The sequence below is a fragment of the Papio anubis genome, chromosome 17, assembly GCF_008728515.1.
Source record: "Papio anubis isolate 15944 chromosome 17, Panubis1.0, whole genome shotgun sequence".
Classification (NCBI taxonomy): Eukaryota; Metazoa; Chordata; class Mammalia; order Primates; family Cercopithecidae; genus Papio; species Papio anubis.
The window spans coordinates 54,959,666-54,980,326 of NC_044992.1; the positions used below are offsets into that span (position 1 = coordinate 54,959,666).

At 43.7% G+C, this 20,661-nt stretch overlaps 1 protein-coding gene across 13 annotated transcripts in view; it reads right to left on the reverse strand.

The window, feature by feature from the left end:
• The window catches only part of MARCHF10 (membrane associated ring-CH-type finger 10), a 110,119-nt gene that overhangs the window by 83,834 nt on the left and 5,624 nt on the right, over positions 1-20,661 (reverse strand). For all 13 annotated transcript variants that reach the window (XM_021929314.2, XM_017950835.3, XM_021929313.2 and 10 more), the window contains 2 exons: positions 19,275-19,381; positions 7,395-7,514 (listed from right to left, as the gene is read on the reverse strand). In XM_021929314.2, the coding sequence (XP_021785006.2) occupies positions 7,395-7,514; positions 19,275-19,364 (210 nt within the window). In that variant the 5' untranslated portion in view covers positions 19,365-19,381. The remainder of the gene's footprint in view (positions 1-7,394; positions 7,515-19,274; positions 19,382-20,661) is intronic.

A 20,661-nucleotide genomic window follows, 5' to 3' on the forward strand; every position in this document is an offset into this window, starting at 1 on the left:
ACAGGGTTGTATGTAACTGTAAAGGGTCTAAAATTAAGTTGCTGTATTAGGTCGGCTTTTAAAAATATGGCCTGGGACTGGGCTGAGGAATCCTAGGAGCCTCAGAACCTTCTCTTCCACCAATACCTGTTGGAGCATCACTTGCAGGTATATTTGGACACCAAGACAGTTTATAATGTACTGTCAGTGTGTCACTCAGGAGTCTCCCTCGTTTTCACAATGATCCCATGAGATATGAATAATAAGAATCTCCTTGATGGGAAACTGAAGCGCTTGCAAGTGGTTTGCCTGAATTCACACTATAACAAGAGGCAGAGCTGGCCCTTCATAAATGCTTTCTACTATGCCAAGCCACGAACATAAATGTATTTAGGAAGTACCACTCTAAAGAACTTCTCAGCCCAGGTTTGATAGGTATTGCTTCACCTTGGACTTAGATGAAATCCAACTGCTGCATAACCAGTGGTTAGAGCCACTGATTGTGGTGAGGAGGTTATGCCAGGATGAAGCAGCCACCAGGTTAACTGTGTGTTTGGAGATCTGCCCACCTCAAGGCAGTTGTCTGGAAGGATACCTTGACACTGAAGCCATTATTTGATGGTAAATGCCTTGTTTGTTCCAGGCTCATCAGAATTCTGACAATTGGAGTCTGGGTTGAGGAATGAACAAGTGATGAAAATTGCAATACAAGTGTCAAAATTTGGTAGTGGTAAGATGCACATAGTGACTGAACAGTGGAAAAATTTCCATGCATTAAGCAATTCACTTTCATAATAGCCACTCAATCACAGACGGAACCTGACTTTACAAATCAGAGGCAAACGCTATTTCGAGTTTTCGGGTGCTGCAGTCTCTAGGAGGAAATGACTTGGGATATTTCCACCTAGGGAGGAAGGCTTTGTTTGGGTTTACACCATCTCACTGAGCTGTATCATTCTCCTGCTCCTTTCTGATTGACCGAGGATTTTTTGCAACTCTAGTGCCTGATGCAACATTCAATCCACTGAGCTCTGGATATTCGATCTGTCTGGCCTTGGTTCTCTTTTGAGACACGCCAGCCTTCTTATTCCCAGCTTCTCCTGAGAGACTAGCTCTGGGACCTCCCTGGAGTTGTGGACCCTGTGGGAAGAGGTTGAATAAGTTCTGCATCCCCTCAGGATGGGCAGCCTATACTCTGAAGGTTTGCAAACAACCACTTTTTTTTTTTTTTGAGATGGAGTCTCGCTCTGTTGCCCAGGTTGGAGTACAGTGGTGCCATCTCAGCTCACTGCAACCTTCGCCTCCCGGTTTCAAACAATTCTTCTGCCTTAGCCTCCCAAGTAGCTGGGACTACAGGCGCACGCCACCACGCCCAGTTAATTTTTGTATTTTTAGTAGAGACGGGGTTTCACCATATTGGCCAGGTTGGTCTTGAACTCCTGACCTTGTGATCGCTAGCCTTGACCTATCGAAGTGCTGGGATTACAGGCGAGAGCCACCGTGCCCAGCCAAACAACTGTATTTTAATAAAAACTGGGGTAAGGGTTCAAACCTGGGAGCGGAATCTCCAAACCAACCCATGATTTTGGAGGTTGAAGATTTCCTGGATCTGGTTTGAGTCTCATAAAAGATCTCTGGCTTCATTCATAACAAGCAAAACCCAAACGATTGAGCCAGACAGGATGGACGTATGACAGCACAAGTTGAATGGCTGTTAAGAATGATGCATTCAGTGACACTTCCTCTCACCCTGCCCTTCCTCTGCTTTTGTGGCCAGAGGCAAATCCTCCAGTATCCCCCAAAGAATATCTGCAATGCGGACAGCAAAGCAGAGGTGAGTTTCACTGTGGAAAATTTTGATTGTGTCACTTTTCTCAGTAGAGAAGATGGGGCCTTGAGGACATTTGTACAATCAGGGCTCAAACCCTTGGGATATCATTCTCTGGAGAAAACTGAGATTATGTAAGCAATGTTTCTTGTTCTCTGACACACTGAGGGACAGTGTCATAATGCAAACATAAAATATCCTGTCCTCGTCTTTTAGAGGAAAAATTGTCAGTTTTTTTGTTTTTGTTTTTGTTTTTGTTTTTTTTGCATTTTACTACTTTTTTTTTTTTTTTTAAATGTTGTATTGGCTGCTCCTGAATGACTACTGGGTAAATAACGAAATGAAGGCAGAAATAAAGATGCTCTTTGAAACCAATGAGAACAAAGACACAACGTACCAGAATCTCTGGGACACATTTAAAGCAGTGTGTAGAGGGAAATTTATAGCACTAAATGCCTACAAGAGAAATCAGGAAAGATCTAAAATCGACACCCTACCATCACAATTAAAAGAACTAGAGAAGCAAGAGCAAACACATTCAAAAGCTAGCAGAAGGCAAGAAATAACTATGATCAGAGCAGAACTGAAGGAGATAGAGACACAAAAAACCCTTCAAAAAATCAATGAATCCAGGAGTTGGTTTTTCGAAAAGATCAACAAAATTGGTAGACTGCTGCCAAGACTAATAAAGAGGAAAAGAGAGAAGAATCAAATAGACACAACAAAAAATGATAAAGGGGATATCACCACCGATCCCACAGAAATACAAACTACCATCAGAGAATACTATAAACACCTCTACACAAATAAACTAGAAAACCTAGAAGAATGGATAAATGGATAAATTCCTGGACACATATACCCTCCCAAGGCTAAACCAGGAAGAAGTCGAATCCCTGAATAGACCAATAACAGGTTCTGAAACTGAGGCAATCATTAATAGGCTACCAACCAAAAAAAGTCCAGGACCAGACAGATTCACAGCCGAATTCTAGCAGAGGTACAAAGAGGAGCTGGTACCATTCCTTCTGAAACTATTCCAATCAATAGAAAAAGAGGGAATCCTCCCTAACTCATTTTATGAGGCCAACATCATCCTGATACCAAAGCCTGGTAGAGACACAACAAAAAAAGAGAATTTTAGACCAATATCCCTGATGAACATCGATGCGAAAACCCTCAATAAAATACTAGCAAACCAAATCCAGCAGCACATCAAAAAGCTTATCCAACACGATCAAGTTGGCTTCATCCCTGGGATGCAAGGCTGCTTCAACATATGCAAATCAATAAACGTAACCCATCACATAAACAGAACCAATGACAAAAACCACATGATTATCTCAATAGATGCAGAAAAGGCCTTTGACAAAATTCAACAGCGTTTCATGCTAAAAACTCTCAATAAACTAGGTATTGATGGAACATATCTCAAAATTGTAAGAGCTATTTATGACAAACCCACAGCCAATATCATACTGAATGGGCAAAAACTGGAAGCATTCCCTTTGAAAACCGGCACAAGACAGGGATGCCCTCTCTCACCACTCCTATTCGACATAGTGTTGGAAGTTCTGGCCGGGGCAATCAGGCAAGAGAAAAAAATAAAGGGTATTCATTTAGGAAAAGAGGAAGTCAAACTTCCTGTTTGAAGATGACATGATTGTATATTTAGAAAACCCCATCGTCTCAGTCCATAATCTCCTCGAGCTGATAAGCAACTTCAGCAAAGTCTCAGGATACAAAATCGACGTGCAAAAATCACAAGCATTCCTATACACCAATAATAGACAAACAGAGAGCCAAATCATGAGTGAACTCCCATTCACAATTGCTACAAAGAGAATAAAATACCTAGGAATCCAACTTACAAGGGATGTGAAGGACCTCTTCAAGAAGAACTATAAACCACTGCTAAACCAAATAAAAGAGGACAAAACCAAATGGAAGAACATTCCATGCTCATGGATAGGAAGAATCAATATTGTGAAAATTGGCCATACTGCCCAAGGTAATTTATAGATTCAATGCCATCCCCATCAAGCTACCAATGATTTTCTTCACAGAATTGGAAAAAACTACTTTAAAGTTCATACGGAACCAAAAAAGAGCCTGCATTGCCAAGACAATCCTAAGCCAAAAGAACAAAGCTGGAGGCATCACGCTACCTGACTTTAAACAATACTACAAGGCTACAGTAACCAAAACAGCATGGTACTGATACCAGAACAGATATATAGACCAATGGAACAGAAAAGAGGCCTCAGAAATAACACCACACATCTACAATCATCTGATCTTCGACAAACCTGACAAAAACAAGAAATCGGGAAAGGATTCCCTGTTTAATAAATGGTGCTGGGGAAACTGGCTAGCCATATGTAGAAAGCTGAAACTGAATCCCTTCCTTACACCTTATGTAAAAATTAATTCAAGATGGATTAAAGACTTAAATGTTAGACCTAAAACCATAAAAATCCTAGAAGAAAATCTAGGCAATACCATTCAGGACATAGGCATGGGCGAGGACTTCATGACTAAAACACCAAAAGCAGTGGCAACAAAAGCCAAAATAGACAAATGGGATCTAATTAAACTAAAGAGCTTCTGCACAGCAAAATAAACTACCATCAGAGTGAAGAGGCAACCTACAGAATGGGAGAAAATTTTTGTGATCTACCCATCTGACAAAGGGCTAATATCCAGAATCTACAAAGAACTTAAATAAATCTACCAGAAAAAAAAGAAACCACCCCATCGAAAAGGGGGCAAAGGATATGAACAGACACTTTTCAAAAGAAGACATCTATGCAGCCAACAGACACATGAAAAAATGCTCATCATCACTGGTCATCAGAGAAATGCAAATCAAAAACACAATGAGATACCATCTCACACCAGTTAGAATGGCGATCATTAAAATGTCAGGAAACAACAGATGCTAGAGAGGAAGTGGAGAAATAGCAAGGCTTTTACATGGTTGGCGGGAGTGTAAACTAGTTCCACCATAGTTGAACTGAAGACAGTGTGGCGATTCCTCAAGGATCTAGAACTAGAAATATTTGACCCAGCAATCCCATTACTGGGTATATACCCAAAGGATCATAAATCATGCTACTATAAAGACACATGCACATGTATGTTTATTGCGGCACTATTCACAATAGCAAAGACTTGGAACCAACCCAAATATCCATCAATGACAGACTGAATTAAGAAAATGTGGCACATATAAACCATGGAATACCATGCAGCCATAAAAGATGATGAGTTCATGTCCTTTGCAGGGACATGGATGAAGATGGAAACCATCATTCTCAGCAAACTAACACAGGAACAGAAAACCAAACACTGCATGTTCTTACTCATAGGTGGGAATTGAACAATGAGAACACATGGACACAGGGTGGGGAACATCACACACCAGGGCATGTCACTTGGTGGGGGGCTGGGGGAGGGATAGCATTAGGAGAAATACCTAATGTAGACGACGAGTTAATGGGTGCAGCAAACCAACACGGCACATGTATACCTATGTAACAAACCTGCACGTTGTGCACATGTACCCTAGAACTTAAAGTATAATTTTAAAAAAATGTTGTATTGGGTAGGGGTGAATAATAAAATTATTGGGAAATAAGATCCATATAAACTGTACTATAGAAGCTATTTCACAAAATTACTTTTATGTATACGACCATGGCCTTTTTCAGAAGTGGTCTGAGTGTTTTGCAATGATGGTTTAAAGAATGCACAATTTGTATAGCAGGAAGAAGAAAACTATAGGAATCTGACACCAGCTTGTCCCATAAGCTTAAGTGTGAAAAGGAACATAAAATTTCAAATCCTGAATATCCCAAATGCATGAGTATTGCACATAAAATGGCCGTGACTATGCACATGAGCCTCTGCATGAAAGTTCCCTGCAGAGGAACCCAGCTGCCCACTTGTTTAGCAATTCCAATCTGGGAAGACTGCTGCGTGCTACTGTTTGACTTAAATTATATTTTCTTATCTATCCTTGATCTTATTTCTGAGTGTAAAAATGTGAGAATTTATCTTAATGCTAAAAATGTGTTGTTCTAGCCAAACTAGATTTAATTTTTGCATTAATCTCACTCCATAAGTTTAATCAGCAGCAGGCATTATATTTAGTCTTTGACTAACAGGAAACGATCCAGGCAACGTGTTCTTGGTGCTGCCAATATTGTGAGAGAGTCTGTTTCACCTTCAGACTCTAGGTGAAATATTTTATTGTGTGATTTTATATTCCTTAATAGAGAGCATATCTCTCTCCCAGGGATACATCTGCATCTATAAACATCAATCACTGATGTTTTTTAGGTGTCCTTTGAACGTTAAATAACCACAGTGTGAACATCTTAGATTAAAAAAGAATTCTCAACAAGAACTTGATTGATATCATGTATTCAGGATCTATCTCAGAATCCACACCACTGGTAGGACAGAGGGAGTCCCTCCTGTAGAGTATATTTCAGGCATTAAATATTAAATAGGAATTCATAAAAGGCATATTACTCATCTTAAATCAATTCACCATGCTAACAATCAGTGTTGAATACAGCTTGTGGTATTGCGCTCTTACATAGGATAAGTAAAATTCTTAGATAAGATCTTAAACATGAAAATACGATCCTAGAGCTTAGCGATTCGGAGCACCTTCTCTGGGGTCAGACTGCCTAGAATGGAATCTCTACCACACTGGCTGTGAAATCTTAGGTAAAGTTTTGCAATTTCTGTAAGGCCCAGTTTTCTCATCTGTAAAGTGGGGCAAAGATGGATAGATGGATGGATAGACAGATAGATAGATTGATAAGGAGAGGTGATAGATATATACATTTATGAGAATTAAATAAGCTAATATGTATAAAGTGCTTCACATAGTGCCTGGAATGTTGCAAGCACTGAAATAACGGTAACCGCTTAATTACTATTACAATGATACTATTATTAATCATATTATTATCATATTGTTATTATCATCATATTGTTATATCATTCTAGGCAAAAATATTTTATCATCATATTGTTATATCATTCTAGGCAAAAATATTTAAACAATTTCCAATTCTTACATGATATAGTTATTACCACATTTTACTCTCTTCCTTCATCAGAAATAAAAACTAGGCCCAATCTTGCATCAAGTTAGACCATATGCCACAGAGATGACGCTGTGCTTCAGAAGGCCCAGTGCCTCCAAAATCTTAAAGAGTTGCGGTGCTTCTCATCTGGATCGTGTCTTATAGACCATCTGTTTCAGGACCTTTATCTACAGGAAAGAGGAGTGCAGCCCAACCATAGTGAGGCGTGAAGACTGCAGAGCTGGGAGCCACAGGGGTGGTGTCCCAAGGAAGGGAGTTCCCAGCCCTGGGCTCCTTCCTGCCCCTGGCTCTCCCTGCCCTGACCTTTGGGATTCTGCAGCATCTCCTTTTTGAGTCGGCTTTTTCCTAAATCACACACACGCACGCACGCACACACGCACGCACGCGCACGCACACACACACCCCACCACCAGCAGCAGCAGCAGCCGCCCCAGGAGACTGTCTCCCAGAATTCTTCATACCTGTTTGGAAGATGACCTGCTAGAAAACCGGGATCTCTCAAAACTTGTCTCTTGCCCCCAAAACTGATCACGTTTCTTCTCATTTGGGTCTCTTCTATATTCCTGTCGTCTCAGACAAGCCTGAAGAACAACAACAAAATGTCTGTCTTAGGACCATGGCAAGCTTGGGTAACTTTATGCTTAATTCCAATGGTGAGGAGCATGAAATGAATGGTACGCATCTCCAGGTGTTCATCAAATACCTCTCACCAAGTATAAAGACCAGGTATCACTCTTCCCTTTGCTTAAAGCGCTAGGTCAGACGTATTAGCCATTGCTTTAATAAATTCAAACGATAAACATACTGAGAGGCATTTTGTCAAGAATGTACCCAACTGTTGCCTTCTCAAGGAGGGCAGCACCTGTTACACCTTGCGAATTTCTCTTTCTGGTCTCATTCTCTTCATGGCCCCTCCCTCTTCCTACCTCCACTATACTGTGACCCTGGAGATGACACCCTAGTTGCGGGATGAGAATTGTCAATGTCAGAGCATGTGCTATTCCCTGCACTTGGAATCTCCTCCGTTAGAAGCTCTCTTGGTAAAACCGTCTGATGTACTAATAGCCTGCTGCTGTGGCCTCGCTTCTCTTTAGTTTCCGCTGCCTTCTCTTCTCCAGGCTGAATTAACTGTCAGAGTTGCAATGTATATTAATTTAAGCTTGAATTATACATATTTTTTTCCTATTGTAGGTACTTGTTTGTGGTTTTGAGCCTGTTTCTCCTGCTGATCATTGAGAACCCTGAGAGTAAGGACAACTTCTTATATTTGAATCCCCCACCATCCAGAATTTAATTTTAGCTGAACTGCAGCTGGCCCGGTGCCCAGTGGCTCATGCCTATAATCCCAGCACTTTGGGAGGCCGAGGCAGGTGGATCACTTGAGGCCAGGAGTTCAAGACCAGCCTGGCCAACATGGTGAAACCCCGTTTCTACTAAAAATATAAAAATTAGTTGCGGTGGCATATGCCTGTAATCCCAGCTACTCAGGAGGCCGAGGCATGAGAATTGCTTGAACCTGGGAGGCAGAGGTTGCAGTGAGCCAAGATAGTGCCACTGCATTCCAGCCTGGGTGACAGAGCAAGATTCTGTCTCAAAAAATCAATAATAATTTTAGTTGAATTGCATTTTTGCTTTGGAGGAAAATATCAATCCCTAAGTGCAAAATAAGAAAAATAAAATTACCAATGAAAATAATTCCCCATTTTTCTTAACAAAATTAAAATAAAATCTGGTACTAAAATATTTCTCCTATAGTACTAGGACTGAACAAACCCAAGGATATCATGTACTAAGGAAATTTCAACTGATTTTAAATACTTCAAAATAGTAAAAGAGGTTTTTTTTCCCCCCCCCAGGATGGAGTCTTACTCTGTCACCCAGGCTGCAGTGCAGTGGCACGATCTTGGCTCACTGCAACCTCCGCCCCTGGGTTCAAGCGATTATCCTGCCTCAGCCTCCTGAGTAGCTGGGACTACAGGAGCACGCCACCATGCCCAGCCAATTTTTGTATTTTTAGTAGAGACAGGGTTTTGCCATGTTGGTCAGGCTGGTCTTGAACTCCTGACCTCAGGTGATCCACCTGCCTCAGCCTCCCAAAGTGCACCTGGCCCAGTAAAACTTTTTTGGAGTGTTTCTATATTTGCAGATCCAGTAGCCCAATTCAACTTTGCCATGCCAGGGCCAAATTATCCACTGTCATAGAAAACAAATTTGAAGTAAAGACCAAAAATATTGTTTCTATACTAGGCCTGACAACTGCCCTTCCTGGCTGGATTGAGAAAGGAAAGATTCCTTCAGCACATTTCACGCCCTCTGTTAGAAAAAGCATCCCCTTCCGTGATGTAGTAGGACTTACCAGAATTTCACGCCATGCGTAAGCCTGACATTATGCTGTAAGGTTAAGAATAGAAATGAACCGATACTAACAAAACATTTACTCCTCCGAATTGGGATAGTTATTCACACGGAGTTTTACATCTGAATTGCAGGTGACGCCCTAGCCTCCGGGCTCATCACAGCAGCCAAGTGGTCACCTGCAGGAAGTGGAATCCTAGATTCTGGGCAGAAAGATGCAGTTTCACTCCAGCTTGCTTGGGAAGGGATAACATCCTGTCCCACAGTTAATCTTATTTTCAAAAACTATGCCACATAGATAGTAAGTCGTCATAATAAACACTGGATGCTGTTTGTTTCAATAATTTCAGCAAGAAATACCAAAGAACACTAGACAGTAACCATAATAAATAAGTTAAACAAAACAAACAAAAAACAGCCAATCATAGAGAAACCCAGGTAAAGCTAAAGGGAATTTGCTGGAGAACGTAACGAAGTTCAGTTAAATACGTGCCTTTTTTGTTCTAATCCTTTTACAAGGACTTCAAATGGGAGTCTGTGTTTGGAAAGAGCACTGGCGTGGAGCGCTGTTTCTGAAAGGGGCAGATGTCTGTGCGGTCCTAACCTACTGGTATTGAAGGCAAAAGAAGAAAATGCTGATGGGCTGAAAGTGGAGGAGGCAGTGTTAGCAAATGCACGCAAGACCAAGGCAGATTTTGTGGGATGAACAGAATTCTTGTGGGCTGAGTGTTTTTTGAAAATTCTCTCCAAGAATGCATACGACTTAAATATTTCTTTACCAAAAGGGAAGGAGGAATAGATTGGTTTGCAAAGTTGAAAAAAAATTTTTTTCCCTCTAGTTCCTTGTTCCTCTTCTTACAGAGGAGCAGAACAAACCAGTGGCAAGGCAGGTACTTAAACTTTTATCTTGACAGAGCCAAGCAATCTTTCTGTGTAAATCAAACATCAATCCTCTCAAAGTTATAGCTTTGCTGAGAAGGAACACGGGGCAGAGCAAATATCCAGACTTACAGTCGTAGAAGCAGCAAGAACCTTGCCTTATCCCCTGCCAGGGCTGCTTTTCTTTGTATTTGTAATTGTACATGATTTTTTGTCAGCTGTTGATGTTGTTTTTGTGTGGAGTGGGCTGGGGGGGGCCTAAGGTGACTGGGCAGGGGAGGACAGCATCCATGGGTCAGGAGAGGAATGGATTTGTAATTCAAAACCACCAGCAGCTTCCCTTACCCTGGACTTTAAAAACATTCTCCCCTTTCAATTGCACGTGTCAGGATTCGGATGGCTATAAATACGTCTCTGATCATGTGGCAAAACTGGCCGAGGGCAGTCTTGAAATTGAAGGCTTCAGGTAACTTTTTACTTTTTCCTTCTGGGGAGAATCAGGGCCTCTTCCTTCCCTCTTCCATTGGTGTTGACCTCCACCCCCCTAGTGCGTCCCCCTGACTGCAGCATACCTAGTTGGGCTGCCTTCTGTGCAGAAGGTACCACTGTGGGGGCAAAATGCGGAATGTGCATCAATGTCTGTGGGGATGACGTGGGTTTTGTGACTCACTGTAACTCAATCCTGGTAAACATGACAATCCCCAGCTCTGCCACTTTCTAACGTCGTGACCTCGGGCGAGCTGACTAACGCCATTGATTCTTGCTTTCCTCATCTGTAAGAGGAAGCTGCAGATTGTTGACAAGTTAACATCAACAAGGTATACAGTTGGTGATATGTTAATAGTGGCTGGCCCTTGGGGACAGTTCAATCAAAGGTGCCTACCACCACCATCACCATCACCATCATCACCACCACCACCATCACTACCATTTCCATAACCATCTCCATCACCACCACTACCACCACCACGTCCATCACCACCACAACCATCACCACCCACCACCACCACCTCTATCAACCACCACCACCTCCATCACCACCACCTCCATCACCACCACAACCATCACTACCACCACCACCACCTCCATCACCACCACCACCATCACATCACTACTATTTCCATCACATCTCCATCACCACCACCACCACAAACATCACCACCACCACCACAAACATCACCACCACCACCACCATCACCACCACCAACATCCCCACATCACTCCCCAACCCCCACCACCCATCTCACCTCCCCACCATTATCACTGCCACTCCCATCACTCCCACCACCACTGCCACTCCCATCACCACCAGCAGCTGCCACAACCTTTTAATTGCTGTTCTCAATCCCATTTCCTGGTTTACTTCTATTCCTGTTTCTAAAGTCAGCCTCTGCCAAAGTATATGACTCTGATGTTGGTCACAGAAGAAGAGAGAATCTTTCTGTCTAGTCCTGAGGTTCATCCTTGTTTTTCTGCCCTGTAAGTAGAGATCTGTTTCCTAAACTCCAGCCAGCCAAATGAGCAGCTCCTGCTCTCAGTCATTCAGGGTCACAATGAAACTGCTTCTCTTCAGCATTACAGCTCTCTGAGTACACAGTTGTGCTCAAAGTTCCTTTTGTTTCTTTCATTATCAATCTGATCACTCTAGTCATTATGTGACTTCAGAAGCCATGTGCCCCAGGAACACTTCCCAGCCTCATAATTCTGGTATAAAGCCATCAGAACCACGACCCGACTTTACATCTCTGGCCAGAATGGCATCTGTTCCTCTGTCTCAGGACGCACTTTGAGAAGTGGGAGTTGCCACTTCCTTCAGTTGGTTCCTTTTTGTTGTTGTTCTTGTGATCTGACTTGTATATCCCAGAGTCTGGCGTTTTAATTGTCCTCGGTGACATTATTAAAGTTCATTAATTTTAAGAGGTCAAGAAATCAAAGGCATAAAAACAATTTGAGATGGTATTCCCCTCCAGCTAGTTTTTTTTTGTTTGTTTGTTTTTGTTTTTTTTTCCTGTTTTGGCTGTGAAGAGTAAAGCAACACACACCTCAAAGGTGAGCCAGGAGGAGAATCCCCCACCTCTGTCCCTATGGGAAGAAAAGTTGACTTATCCCTATTCCAGCTCCCTGAGTGGACAACTCCAAATCCTCGCCACCTGCTATGAAGTCACCTATCATGTCCTTGAACACATGTATATTGAGACATTTAGTTGTTTGATTTGTACTTGAAAGAATCAAGGTGAATAAATGACATGAAATGAAACCAATTTGAACATATTTAATAGATTATCAAAAATCATTCTGAAATGCTAAGTGTAATCTTTGCCTTCAGTTTTCCAGTGGGCATTAATGGCTAAATTCTGCCTCCAGTTACATAAACACATTTGATTAAAAAAAAAAAAAAAAGCTAGACAGCATGAAAATCCTTGAAGCAATAGAGCCAAATTCTGAGATGGCATATAATTATATACTAGTTACCAGATTCTGAAATAGCATGCAATACGCCAAATAGATGTTTATTTCCTCTTGTTTTCTCAAAAGGGTCCCACCCAACCACTGAAAGGAGTAGTATCAAAATAACTCAGGGTGAGTTCAGCCCTCATCTCTTGCTGCTAGCACACAGACCTGCAAAGGCACTGAGAATCTGGTGCACACCAACACTTAGCATATTGTAGGCTGTAGCAGGAATGGTTTACACAAGAGGTTTCTAAAGTCTTCAGTTGGAGCCAGTTCATTAAAGGTGAGTTGAGTACAGGAAGGCACACATGCCATATGCATATGATTTGGGATTCATGTCTAGTTATTAGGTCTTACACTATTTGTACGCCCTGAAATGGGGAATCCCTGGTCACACTGGACCTGGAGTGAAAGCTGGGATTTCCATAGGAAGTAACTGGCCAAACTCACTGATGATCCAGAGTGCCAATATCCACCCGCCACAAAGTTACCATAGCGAATTATCTAAATACACATGGGCGGTCTATGGGCTGAGTTATTGAGAGGTCAGTAACATCATGCAACTGATCCGTTTTTGTTTTTTTTTAGACAGAGTCTTACTATGTCACTGAGGCTGGAGTGCAGTGGCATCATCTCGGCTCACCACAACCTCCGCCTCCTGAGTTCAGCTATTCTCCTGCCTCGGTCTCCTGAGTAGCTGAATTACAGGTGTGTACCACCACATCCAGCTAATTTTTGTATTTCTAGTAGAGACAGGGTTTCGCCATTTGGCCAGGCTGATCTCAAACTCCTGGCCTCAAATGATCCACCCGCCTCTGCCTCCCAAAGTGCTGGGATTACAGGCATGAGCCACTGTGCCTGGTCTACATCATGCAATTGATTCTTAAACCACTACTTTAAATTCTTTCTGGAACAAGGCAAGGGGTAGATTAATAATATAATTAAAAAAAAAAAATGCTGCTCCCTGCAAAGTATTTACTGTGGGTTGCCATTTACTTACTTCAATGATATTTAGAACATCTTACAGACAACCATATTTATTTTTTGCAGACCTTGTGGTAAGTGGTTTTGAAAATGGTCAATGAGAGTGGATTTGACTTTTAGGAACAGTCACAAGTCAGCTGGCTCTAAGTCTGACAAGCTTAGTTAGTAACCAAGTTAGGCAACACAGGCTTTCATGAATGTCAAGGCAATTGGTTCAGCATTGAAGAGGGAGACTCAGCCCCTGCCCTTAAGAAGTCGTGGTCCAGGTTGAGAGGATGTCACACAGAAGACAATGTGCAGCCGGGTGCGGTGGCTCACGCCTGTAATCCCAGCACTTTGAGAGGCCAAGGTGGGTGGATCACTTGAGCCCAGGAGTTTGATACTAGCCTGGCCAACACAGTGAGATCCCCGTGTCTCTATAAAAATACAAAACATTTAACTGGGTGGTGGCACATACTTGTGGTCCCAGCCACTCAGGAGGCTGGGGTGGGAGGAAAACTTGAGGCTGGGAGGTTGAGGCTGCAGTCAATCGTGATTGCACCACTGCACCCCGACCTGGGCAACAAAGCGAGACCATGTCTCAAAAAAAAGAGAGAGGAAAAAAAAGACAATTTGCAATGCAGTTTCATAAGCTCTGTGCAGGAAGCATGAAAAGAGTGCTGCAGTACTAGAGTGGTGGAAATATTCTAAAGCCAGGTGATAGTTATGGCTGCAAACTTGGTAAATTTACTAAAAGTAATTAAACTGTACACTTAAAACAGGTTGAATTTTATGATATATACATTTTTTTTTTTTAAAGATGGAGTTTCACTCTTGTTGCCCAGGCTGGAGTACAGTGGGGCTATCACAGCTCGCTGTAACCTCTGCCTCCCAGGCTCAAGCGATTCTTCTGCCTCAACCTCCTGAGTAGCTAGAATTACAGGTGTCTGCTACCATGCCCAGTTAATTTTTTGTATTTTTAGTAGACACGGGGTTTCACCTTGTTGGCAAGGCTGGTCTTGAACTCCTGACCTCGTGATCCACCCACCTCGGCCTCCCAAAGTTCTGGGATTACAGGCATGAGCCACTGTGTCTGGTTGATATATAAATTATAACACAATCAAGTTTTTTTTTTTTTTAAGATGAAGTCTCATTTTGTCACCAGGCTGGAGTGCAGTGGTGTGATCTTGGCTCACTGCAACCTCTGCCTCCTGGGTTCAAGCGATTCTCCTGCCTCAGCCTCCTGAGTAGCTAGGAATACAGGCGCCTGCTACCACACTCAGGTAATTTTTTGTATTTTTAATAGAGACAGGGTTTCACCATGTTGGCCAGGCTGGTCTCAAACTCCTGACCTCGTGATCTGCCTGCCTCGGCCTCCCAAAGTGCTGGGATTATAGGCATGAGCCATTGCACCCGGCCAGTAAAGTTGCTTTTAAAAACGGCTACTATGTGTATGAGCACAGAGATTCCCTTTAGTTCTAAATTAAAACTATGATCCTCACCACCTTTGCCCAGGGGAGCAAAGTGAAGAAGGGGGAAGAAGTTGGCAAAGTGGTGAAGTGTAGGTTGGTCTTGCTTAGGTTCTGGGTCTTGAGCCTGCCTTTAAGAGAGGGAAAGCACAGAGGGGTATCCTATATTCCAATGGCATTGCCACATTTAGATTTTAGATAGGTTTCAAGGAAACAGTCTGACAGATGGCAGGACTGGAGGCTAGGAGGCCAGTTATAAGGATATTATAATGGTCTTGGACAGAAATCAGGGAGGTTGGAACCATGGGGTGGCAACAGTGTGAAAAGGAAGGCACAAGTGCGTGAGTTCTTAGGTACATTTGGCAGGACTTGGTAACTGGTGGGATGGGGATGAGGAGGGAGAGGAAGAGCCAGGGAAGGCTTAGATGATAGGAGGGGCAGCAGGGGGATGGACATGGGGGTACAACTATGGATATATTTGATTTCAGATGCCCGTGTGACATCTAGGTAGACATAGCCAACTGGCAAATACACATATGACTCTGATGCTCTGGGGAGACCCAGAATTACAAGTCTTAGTATAAAGTGGTGGTTGAACCATAGCAGAGGATGAGATGAGTCACAGTGACCTTGTGAACTAGAAAAAAATTGGGCTGAGAATGGAACCCTGGGGAAATTAACATTTGAGAGCCAGGGAGATGAAGAGTACATAGAAAAGAAAATGGAGAAGAAAGTGAGAGAAACAGGAAGAAAGTCAGGAGAGTGTGCCATCAGAGAGCCAAAGGAGACTGGGCACGGAGGCTCATGCCTATAAGCCCAGCACTTTGGTAGGCTGAGGCAGGAGCATCACCTGAGGCCAGGAGTTTGAGACCAGCCTGGGAAATATTAAAAAAAGAAAGAAAGAAAGAAAGAGAGAGAGAGAGAAAGACAGAAAGAAAGAAAAGAAAGAAAGAAAGGAAGGAAGGAAGGAAGGAAGGAAGGAAGGAAGGAAGGAAGGAAGGAAGGAAGGGAAAAGAAAAAGAAAAGAAAAGAAAAGCCAAAGAGTCATGTTCAAGAAGAAAGGAGTAATAATGTCAAAGGTAGATAAGACCGCAGAAAATAAAGACTGAGAAGGAGCCCAGTGAATTTGGTTACTGACATTAGCATAAGAGTTTCAGGAGAGGAGAGGGGAGGTGATGGTCAGGCTGCAGCGGGCCAGGGAATCCATGGAAGGGCAGGAAGCAGAGACTGAAATGGAGCTGGCTACTTGGGACATCTGGGATGAGGCAGGAAGGAGCCAGTGCTGCAGCTAGAGAAGGACATGACGTCTACAGAAAGCTTTGCTCTTTTGTTCTTAAGATGGGAGACACTTCAGCACGTTCGTGGACTGAGCCAACAAGAAAGGAAATGTCAAAGCTACCAAGGAGAGGCCTGTGGATGGCAGGGCTGGAGAGCAGAGGGCCTCAAATCAGGATCTCAGGCTGGGTACCAGCAGTAAGAGGGTCACTTCCTCCTCCAAGATGTGGGGACTAGATGGTGTGTAGCTTGGAGTGAAGGGGAGGAGGCTGAGTGGGTTCTCACCTGCCAGCCTTGGGGTCTTCATTTTGTTTCATTTGAGTGTGTGAAACCGGGCAGGGAGTTCTTTGTTGAAACTATGGGGGTTGGAGGTTTGAAAAGAGTGAAAAGGTTTAAAATCGTGATGATAACAGAGGGAGCTGACGGACAAGTAAATGTGTTGACATGAGTCATCCTTCATTCTTTTCTTTCCCTCACTCCGCCTCTCCATCTATCAGCAAGATGTCTGTTCTGCTTCCACTTCCTGGGCCAGGCCACTTCTCACCACCTCCACTCCTACCACCCCGGGCCAAGTCACCAGAATCTCTCTCCTGAATTTCTATCATAGCTTCCTTACAAGTTTTCCTGCTTTTTCTCTTGCCCCTTTTGGTCCTTTCCCCATACAGCAGCCAGAGTTACCCTTAATACAACATAAATCAGATCATACTATTCCACCGCTTAACCATCCAATAATTCTCACAGTGGTAAGAATAAAATTGGGTCGGGTGCAGTGGCTCATGCCTGTAATCCTAGCACTTTGGGAGGCCAAGGTGGGTCGATCACCTGAAGTCGGGAGTTTGAGACCAGCCTGACCAACATGGAGAAACCCTGTCTCTACTAAAAATACAAAATTAGCCAGGTGTGGTGGCGCATGCCTGTAATCCCAGCTACTTGGGAGGCGGAGGAAGGAGAATTGCTTGAACCTGGGAGGCAGAGGTTGCAGTGAGCCAAGATCCCGCCACTGCACTCCAGCCTGGGCAACAAGAGCAAAACTCTGTTCCAACAAAAAAAAAAAACAAAAAAAACCACAAAAGGAATAAAATCTAAATGCCAAGCTATGCTCAGTGAGATGCAGTGTGACGCTTCTGCACTTTCCCTGGGTTCATGTGTTCTAGCTCCTCTGGCTGCCTTTGGCTTCCTCCAGGCTGGTTCCTGCCTCAGGGCCTTTGCACTGACTTTCCTTCCACTTGGGAAGCTCTGGTGGGATCTTTCCCATAATTCACCTCAACGGTCAAGTGTCATTTCCTCAAAGAGACCTCCCCTGCTTCTAACGGAGCACCGCCTCCAACCCCTTAACCTGTTCTAGTTTCCTCACTGTATTTATCGATAATTGAAACTACCTTACACATGTCTACTTGTGTAAGCCCTTTCCCCTCTTACTCCTAGAATAAGAACTCCGGGAGAACAGAGGCTTTGTTCAGCACATCGTAGGCACCGAATAGATATTGGCTGAATGAATGAATGAAAAGGCAGTGTTGAAAGTCCAGTGGAGATTAGAAAATAAAACGGCAATGGCTCAAAGCCACACCATTGTGTGATTTTCTTCAAGGGGACCATAAAACTATAAGATTGATTTTTTCTTATGTGCCTGTTCTGGAGACAATTTCAAACAGGAGCCGGGTGGCAGAGGCATCTTTGTGAGAAGTAGTTAGACTCCCAGGGCGACCAGTGTGGATGTTTGTGTTCTTATTTATTTTGCAGAAATGCCCTTGATTTTCTAGTCTTCTTATACGTGGGTTGGCACGTTGTGGGAGGAAACCGCTGACTCCATTTCCAGCCCCAAAGCTAAGCCGTATTATACAGGTGAAATCAGGTTACTGAGATAGGTCTGGTTTCCTTGGTGACCTGGGAGCTTTAGTTATATTTGAAATTGCTAAGAAGGGGAAAAAACTGATAACAGCAGTTCTGTGTTTTCCTCAGGGAAGAAGCGCTTTTCAATTCTCAGCCCAGGCTGAGAACATGCCTTCTTGATTGGCAAGGGCTGAGGTCCCACCTCCGGCGGGATGACTGACACTTTCTACCTGCTCCCAGGATCCCACAACCCAGTCTGGCAAGTTTATCCTATGCCAGCTCTGGCTGACTGCAACCTCAGGATTCCTCAGGCTCCCTGTGTGTTTTGGTGTTGCATGTAAACACTGTAACTAGGGGGACCGGCAGTTAGCTCACTGTAAAATGTGCAAACCACCTTTCTTCCGGTGGGGATGACAACAGAAGGGCGTGTTATTTTACAAACGGTAGGGTGAACCAGTTAACTCTTTCATCTTTTCCTTCCTTCTCAGTTGGTTTGTCAAATTTAAGCCCTAATGCCACTGGTCGACAAGGGCTCCATGCTGAACACTGAGGGAAGTACTTTTAGAGTGTTGATTTCATTTCATTTTCATGATAATACTAGAAGTGGATACGACCATTATCCTTGTTTGTGTTTGTTTGTTTTTGAGACGGAGTCTCGCTCGGTCACCCAGGCTAAAGTGCAGTGGCGTGATCGATCTCGGTTCACTGCAACCTCTGCCTCCCGGGTTCAAGTGATTCTCCTGCCTCAGCCTCCCGAGTGGTTGGGACTACAGTGCCACCACGCCTGGCTAATTTTTTGTATTTTCGGTAGAGACAGGGTTTCACTGTGTTAGCCAGGATGGTCTCGATCTCCTGACCTCATGATCCACCCGCCTCGGCCTCCCAAAGTGCTGGGATTACAGGCGTGAGCCACCGCGCCCGGCTATCCCTGTTTTTTTTTTTTTTTTCCACAGACGAGGAAATAGAGAGGTGAAGTGGCTTTTGCTAGTCACATACCTAATCGGTGGGTTTGGGATTTTAGAAAACTTTTACTGCTTATCATATGTTGACGCTGTATTCTGAATTCTCTCTAAATACTGGAAGAGAAGGCAGAAGACCATTCTTGCTTTCTGCAATTACCTGATACTCAGAGTCCACCTTATGCTGCATGTCCCGCAGATACTGAACATCGCTGAAGAACTTCTGCCTGTCCCTTGCATCATGCAACATGATTCCTAATCCCCGACCTGCATAGAAAAGATAAACAAATGTGCTGTGATAGAGTCCTTTGTCGTGATGCTGCATTTGGATTTATTTTCATCTAATTGCTTTTATTTGTGTATTCATCTAATGTCCCTTGTTTGAAAGGCACAGATGCTCCTTTCAAGCTGAAGGGACTTCTTGTGTTGGTGCTGATGCCCTGACAGTCCTCCTGTTCCAGGCATAAATAATGCAGCCACCTTTGTCAGGCACTTCAGAGATCCTGTCCTGGTTACTCAGAGGGAGTTAGATTGACAGACACCTGAATCAGTTCTAGAGCATGACAAAAAGGAAAACCTGAGAACCCAGCTAAATGAGCAGTGACCAAAGTTACAGGCTTCTCGTTGCTTAAATCCATTTAAGCAACAGTGATTGCACCCTTATTCTCATCCAGGCACTGTGCTGGGCACTGGAGTAGAGCAACCAGCAAAGCAGACACGACCCTCACCTTTGCTTTTTTTTTTTTTTTTGAGACAGAGTTTTGCGTTTGTTGCTCAGGCCAATGGCCAATCCCAGCTCACTGCAACCTCTGCCTCCCGGGTTGAAGCGATTCTCTTGCCTCAGCCTCCCTAGTAGCTGGGATTACAGGCACCCGCCACCATGCCTGGCTAATTTTTGTATTTTTAGTAGAGACGGGGTTTCGTCATGTTGGCAGGGCTGGTCTCGAATTCCTGACCTCAGGCGATTCACTCGCCTCAGCCTCCTGAAGTACTGGGATTACAGGTGTGAGCCACTACGCCCGGCCTGTGTTGCTTATTATCCGGGGTATGAGACTGACTTTGAGCAAGTGAATCCTAACAGTGATAGGGGCTCTGGAGCAGAACTATGGGGCTCTTTGAGAGTGGTGTTATGGGAAAGCATAACCTGGTCTGGAGGGGTCAGGTAAGGTTTTCCTTAGGCAATGACACTGGGTTTGACAGAGTGAGCTAGCTGAGAAGTAGAACAGAGAGGACAGCAGGTGCAGATGAGGAAGACGGGAGGGGAGCAGTGCAGCTGGAGCAGAGATGAGGCAGGAACAGCCCCGGAAGGGCTGCAGGGGAGGCAGGGACCAGCTCCTGTGGGGCCTTGAAGGTCATGATTCAAAGAGTCATAAAAAACTACTGAAAAGTTCCAATCTGAGGAGTAAATGATTAGATTTGTGTTTTTTATTTTATTTTATTTATTTATTTTGAGATGGAGTCTTGCTCTGTCCGCCAGGCTGGAGTGCAGTGGCGCAATCTTGGCTCACTGCAAGCTCCGCCTCCCAGGTTCATGCTATTCTTCTGCC